General features: G+C 40.4%; 1 protein-coding gene across 1 annotated transcript; it reads right to left on the bottom strand.

Moving 5' to 3' along the window:
* Nucleotides 1-262: 262 nt before the first annotated feature.
* LOC110488270 (protein S100-A13) lies at nt 263-6,648 on the bottom strand. Its single transcript, XM_036970975.2, has 3 exons — nt 6,404-6,648; nt 4,064-4,195; nt 263-1,134 (listed from the first exon to the last, which is right to left on the bottom strand). Exons 1-3 carry the CDS (start codon nt 6,413-6,415, stop codon nt 967-969), a joined length of 312 nt encoding a protein of 103 aa, XP_036826870.1. The 5' UTR covers nt 6,416-6,648; the 3' UTR covers nt 263-966.
* Between the last annotated feature and the right edge of the window lie 659 nt (nt 6,649-7,307).

Here is a 7,307-nt window from a genome sequence, read left to right as displayed (position 1 = left end):
GGTGTATATTTAGTGGTTTTGCACATCTTTCGTGATTTATGAAGACACTGACATTTTTTATTTGAGAATTTGTGAATGTGTTTGCTATTGTTATGAAGCTTTAGCTGTCAGTATTAGTTTTTTGCATTCTGTATTCAGAGTTCTGTTCTTATGCTTCTGCATCATGGGATGAAGGTGAAGGCCTCGAGGGGAGCTGCCAGAAGCAAACGTTGAACCAAAATAACTGCTTGGCTGGGGAAAAAACACATTATAATAAATGATATGATTTTAGGAGTTAAGTCCTTTATTGTAATTCATTCCTTTCTGTCATGTTTCTTTTTATTGTATTTTTACTAATAGTATGTCAATAGGTTTCAGTTACCACAGGACCAGTTGTTAACCAAAAAGTTCCACAGGACCATATAGATCCCATAAATAACCTTGTGGTACAGCTAGGATCCCGATTACCACATAAACCTGAATTCCTGTGGTATACAGCTACCACACAATTTACCATTACAACAACAATTACCATACCATGTGGTTACACCAAATAACCACAAACAAAAAACATTGAATTACCACATAAAAACAAAATAAAATTACCATACAAAACCACAGGATTTGTACCCCAGCAATAACAAATGTATGCAGTAAAATGTTCCAAAATACCACACAATGTCTGGATACCACAGGTCAGGTACCACAGAAATAGCCCAGAGTTCCACCCCAATGGGCAAAATCAATATTGTTTCCACGTCACGTCAACCCCAAAAACAAATGTGATGATGTTAAATCAAGGAGATGAGCACTGCTGGCACTACCTAGCATGGGGAATAAAATGCCTCTAGTGGGAGGGGTGAGTACTATGTGAGTGTCCAGGGTTGGATGGGAGCAGTGCGGTGAGAAGTGGTACTGACACTGGGTGGGATACTATGAGGCTGTCTAGATCCCCCTGGCTCACACCACCGTCAGAAGGCATGGACCTTACAGGAGCACACAGCTGCTCTTGGACACTTTCTTACTAATGAGGTCATGCTGCGTGGTGGCCAGTGACTGGATCAAGCCCCAGAAGTGCTTGAAGGTGATTCCCTCACCGTCCGACACACCCATCTGTTTCATCATCTTGCCCAGGCCTTGCTCTGAGCCTCCAGTCTGGGGGAGGGAGGGAGCACAAAAACAACTCTTTATTATATAGGCACTGTATTTAACACTTAATAAGCACTTATGGACATGTAATAAGAAATAAAGTAATCATGCATAGACATGTGTTAGCAGGAAGTTAGCAATTAGTCTTTTACACTTTTGAGAGTATAACATTGTTGCCTTCATTACTCGGTAGGCTATATTCACAACAGTACTAGTGATATCCTCAGCGTAATAATTATGTTTGACTTCATAATCCAATATTGTTCACTCTTCAACTGTACTGTATGCAGCTGTATCAACCTGGACTCAGGGGTAGACGTAACATAGTAAATGTAAATTTTTCTCCCTCCAATTAGTATGTGCATATGGCGGAGGCGTCGGTGAACGCTCAAATGGAGGGTCGAGGGGAATGGAGTGATTTGGTAAGTGTGAACTTTGTCAACTGTGTCATATGTTTCAGGCTTTTGTTACCCTCTAGTGGTTATAGATCCATGGCTCTTTTTCTAGGAATCACCACCATATTTTACAATAGGTATGGGGTTATTTTCTGCAGTGGTGTAAAGTACTTAAGTACAAATACTTTAAAGTAATACTTAAGTATTTTTGGGGGTTATCTGTACTTTACTTCACTACATTCCTAAATAAAAGAATGTACTTTTTACTCCATAAATTTTTCCTGACACCCAAAGTACACATTACATTTTGACAGGAAAATGGTCCAATTCACGCACTTGTCACGCGAACATCCCTAGTCATCCCTACTGACACTTATCTGGCGGACCGACTAAACACAAATGCTTTGTTTGTAAATTAATGTCTGTGTTGGAGTGTGCCCCTGGCTATCCGTAAATAAAATAAAAACAAGAAAATGGTGCCGTCTGGTTTGCTTAATATAAGTAGTTTGAAATGATGTATACTTTTACTTTTACTCTTGTATACTGAAGTATATTTTTGCAATTACATTTACTTTTGATACTAAAGTATGTATAAAACCAAATACTTTTAGACTTTTACTCAAGTATTATTTTACTGGGCGACTTTCACTTTTACTTGAGTCATTTTCTATTAAGGTATCTTAAACTTTACTCAAGTACGACATTTTAGTACTTTTTCCAACACTGATTTTCTGCTTATACAACTTTTCGACGCCAAACCCACCACTGGTGTGCGTGGCCAAAGAGCTCTATTATGATGTCATCTGAACATGGCACCGGTTCTAATCCAAGTGCCAAAACTGTTTAGCAAACTCCAGTCGTTTACATTTGATGGATGACATGAAAATAGACCTCTTTGGCCACTCAACCTGAATGCACTGTATGTCCTAGCTGTTGTGGCTAACTATTGTGTAGCAGAAATACTCTACTTGATTGTCAAGTGGTGGATGAAGTCGACTTGGTGCAAGGAGTCATATTACAATTAGGCCTACAGTTGTTCTGTTCTGTTCATAAGGAAAACTGTTATTTACTTCTCTGTTAGAACTTTTAATCCTCCTCCAGATGAGAGAACAACCTTAAACCTTCATCACTTGTTTATATATTTGAACGGACCTTTTCCTGTTTTTCAGAAGCATAGCTATCTTTGTCAACCACTGGCAGATTCAGACTCGTCCTGGAAAACTGCCTTAGGCCTCAGACAACTAAGCAGCGAGTTCCAAAATGAAGATACTTTGGACTTTTTAATGTTTCAAATAAAGCATGTGTCAGATTCAGTTCCTAGCGAGACGTTTAACTTTAAAGGGCCAGTGCCCTTGTTTTATATACACTGAGAACACCTGCCTAATATTGAGTTGCACCCCCCCCTCTTTTGCTCTCAGAACCGCCTCAATTCGTCGGGGCATGTACTCTATAAGGTGTCGAAAGTGTTCCACTGTGATGCTGGCCTATGTTGACTCCAGTGCTTCCCAAAGTTGTGTGAAGTTGGCTGGATTCCTTTGGGTAGAGGACCATTCTTGATACATATGGGAAACTGTTGAGCGTGAAAAACCCAGCAGCGTTGCAGTTCTTGACACAATGAGGATGCCCATGACACACATACACAATACATGTCTCAATTGTCTCAAGGCTTTAAAATCCTTCTTTAGCCTGTCTCCTCCCCTTCATCTACACTGATTGAAGTGGATTTAACAAGTTACATCAATAAGGGATCACAGGTTTCACCTGGATTCGACTGATCAGTCTATGTCATGGAAAGAGCAAGTGTTCATGTTTTGTACACTCAGTGTATATTTACACACTATGAGGTTGGAATAATACTGTGAAATTGGGAAGAGCTGTTTATAAAGACTGGCTGAAATTTCTGCCTGTTTTGGTGGGATGGAGTTTTGGCCTGCCTGGTGTTATCACCAGGCGGTATAAGGTAATAGACGAATAACAAAGAGTTTTAAACCTCTCTGCCAATAAAATCTCGTTTTCAGGTTATATATCCCTCTCATTAGGCTCGTCCAATTAGGCCCCTCACTCAGACCACTCCCAGACAGTCCTAATTCAATTAATTGTGTGTCTTTTTGCCCATTTTAATTGAAAAACATAACAGTAAAGTACTTAATTGTTACCCAGAAATGATTTGATATTGAGAGAAAATAGGCTGCACTGGGCCTTTAAACCATGGACATCCAGATAGTTTACAATTCAGCGTAGGTGCTCATGATATGTGCTAACATGTTTAAAACTCAATTGGTTACTGAGTGCCAAGTAGATTACAGCCAAGTTTATTTTGCATCCAGCCTGGCAACCAACGCCTGCAGGCTTTTCCTGAGTGTTTGTTTGGGAGTCATAGGATGTGGCGTGTACTGTATGTGTGTGGTTGAGTGGGTGGGGGGGGGGGGGGGGGGGGGGGGGGGTAGTAAGAGTCAGAGTCACGCCCTACTGGTAGAATCAATGGCAGGTGTGGCCGAGGAGGGCGAGGGCAATGTAGCCGACAGTTGCAGCTTATGTACCTTGACTAAGTTGGGCAACTGGGAGGCGAGGAGGTCTTTGAACTCTTTGGTTTGGAGCGTGGGACCTTTATTGGCCGCAGCGGCATGGAACTTTGTGACCAAAGTGTTGATGGCCTTTTCCAGGTCGGAGTGCTGCGCCAGAGGAGGAGAAATAAACGTGTTAGGGTGGGGGGTTCAAATAACATAACAATAAGAAAAGTGTCCTTTAAAGTTTATTATTATAATAGATAAGAAAGAAAGAAAGTTAACATATTCATCAGACAGACTCCCCAGGTGTGTGTCAAACAGTGGAGGCTGCTAATAATAATGACTCATAATAATGACTAGAACGGAGCGAATGGAATGGCATCAAACACATAGAAACCATATGTTTGACACTTTTCCTCAGATTCTGCTCAAGCCATTACCATGAACCCATCCTCCCCAATTAAGGTGCCACCAACCTCCTGTGGTGCCAAAGTGTACCGACCTCCACTTGCTTCAGTCAGAAATACCCCAAAAATGTCAGACACTCACATCCGTCCTCAAGTGCATATCTTCCATGCCTCCGCGTGTTTGAACCCCCCGCAAAGATACCACTCTTGATGTTTAACCCTGTCCTTGAATTTCTTCATCTCAACAACATCGAACGACACTGCAGCATTCTTCTCCGCACAAATCACGCACTAACCAACTCTGTGTCGTTTTTGTCAATGTTGAATAGTTAGTATTGTGCTATAAACCTAATAAGCCACAAAACAACTAACAGTATGCTCATGGGTGACATAGGATGACAGAGTTTTAAAGAAAAAAATGTGAGAAATAATATGCTGAGTGAAAAGTACAGTTATACAGTTAGTTATACTTCCAGGTTACAAATGACCTGTTTGAAAAGTAGACCTTATGTTTGGCAGTGGAATATGAAACTGTGTCACACAGACTTGTTATGTTGGTTATTGTGAAGGACATCATTCCATACTCTCTTTAAACCAAGAACCAAACACCCAATCTATTGTAACTGTTGGGTTTTTTGTTCATACTACTTTTTATTTATATCCAAACTCACTAACATTAAATAACTGTTCAGGGACTTTGCTATGTCACTCACCCCTATTCAAATAGATATTTGAATATGCTATTGAAATGTGAGCATCCGTGGGTGGGTCGGGAGGAGAAGCTTAAGTAACGAGAGACTATTGGAAGGCAAATTGAGACAACTTGTCTACATGTAGAAGGTACTTGAAATACCTGCAGGTTGGGGTAGCTACAGTATGACAGCTCAACCCCTGACTGTTTATTTTCAGGGTGTGCCAGGAGTGGAGTGGCCATCTGGAATTTCGGGCAAATGCCAGATGGGCTGTTACATTTTTTTACCCATTGGGCCTGTCTAACTTTTGTTTTTCACACCAAATGATCACTATCTGGCTAATAATGGGGGCCTCGAGGAAAAAACTGGGGCGTTGTGTCAGTCCGTCCGTCTGTCTGTCTGTTCGTCTAGCTGTCATCCCTCACTAATCTCCAAAGAAGGTCTCTGTGGCATAGGCCATGGGGACGGAATAAGAAGGGACTGATTGCCTCCCCGTGCTTTCCATTTCCACACATGGTCTGTCTATAGACACAATTGAGAATTGCTCCTTGCTCCCTCAACAGCATATGGCCTAGATTAATTTGTTATTGTCCACATTCTTTGCTGCTGTCCAGCATGCACACTGATCAGTGCATTGAAATTATTTGTGGTAAACTCACGTTAAGCTGGCAAGAGTGCATGCAAAGTTGGCTATATGCAAACACCTATAGGACTTAATACGATCTCATGGACTGTGACATGACATAAATTGGATAGCATAATATGTCAATGGAATTTTGGTTAAACTACATCTTGTGCCACTTCCAACGGTATTCAGAATGATGCGTAGAAGTTGGGGGAAGTTATCACCAAAAGAATGCAACAACTCCATTCCTTGCTTCTAGGACGAGATAAGCCACCATCTCTTCAACTGCAACGTTTTGACAAGTTCTGATTATTTGAATGTCAAATCACCAGTTGGCAACCCATCCCTAATGGGATTAATTGACACATAAACAAACATTACAATAATTCACTGTGAAACGATAATTCTTCTTCCGGTGTTCTCTACATTGCACATCACATCAAGAGTGAAAAAATGTATGGTAAAAATCAATACATAGTAGTAAATAAGGTTATCCAAACAATAATTGTATCCCTAGAGCAGTAAAAGAATATACATACATACATACATACACACTGTGTATATACACATACATACTGTACACACATAGATAAATAAATACAGAAAAAGAAACCAAAGGTATGATTTTAAAATTGTATAGTAGGCCTACCTGTTCAGCCATTTGGATCGTTTTGTGCTGTCCTTTTTCAAAGTAAAGTTTTCTCTCTGCGATGTTCAGCAATTGCTACTTTTCTCGCTCAGCGTTCAATTGCTTCTGTCACATATTGGCAAGATTCCTAAATGATCCCACTCAAGAAAAGAAAAAAATGCAACTTGATTCCACCTTCCGTGTCAGTCAGAGAATGCTATGGGAAAGTACAGTGCGCTCAGTGTAACCCGATGCATTGGTACTGTAAACTTCACGAGGCAGTCATATAGGCCTACCACCCTTATTTTATTGCAAAGTTCTCTTTAATTTAGAAGTTTTGCAGAGAGTAGCCTACACAGTTGTGCATTTAAAATATATAGGCTATTCAAGAGGAGCCTGGGAGTGCTTCCATCAACATCTGGAAACATTTAGCAAAAGTTTAAACAGTCTGCAAGTTTACACTGGAATTCTTCATCTTTATTGTTGCATTTTTTTGAACCCCTCGTATAAGCCTACCTATTTCATGCAGTGTCTGTAAAGCTTTGAATATCCTCCCAAAATAATAAATTTCTCAATAGGCCTATTGTAAGAAACTTTTATGAACCATGCATACATGGACGGTCCTTATGGGTAGGCTTTTTTGCCGAGGTTGTTTATAATTGAAGTCGTTTGTCATTGTCCATTCCAATTGCCATTTGGCCTGCATTCATTTTTACAAAGTTATCAGAGGTTGATAAGGACGTGCTGGCGAACTAAAAAGTGATGTGTGCGCAATGAACAGGCACGACAACATTCTTGTAAGTATTAACAGAGTGGTGGGGAGACATGGGACTCGATAAAACTGTTTCTGTCCATAAATTGTTATAGGCCTATTGGGGTGTTTACATGAAAACCAGTCAACCAGATCCTTTATTATGCTACCACA

This window comes from Oncorhynchus mykiss, chromosome 30 (genome assembly GCF_057628025.1).
Source record: "Oncorhynchus mykiss isolate SJ-2025 chromosome 30, ASM5762802v1, whole genome shotgun sequence".
NCBI classification, from domain to species: Eukaryota; Metazoa; Chordata; class Actinopteri; order Salmoniformes; family Salmonidae; genus Oncorhynchus; species Oncorhynchus mykiss.
Note: the sequence above shows the minus strand (reverse complement) of the source record. Positions and strands in the feature narration are given on the sequence as shown.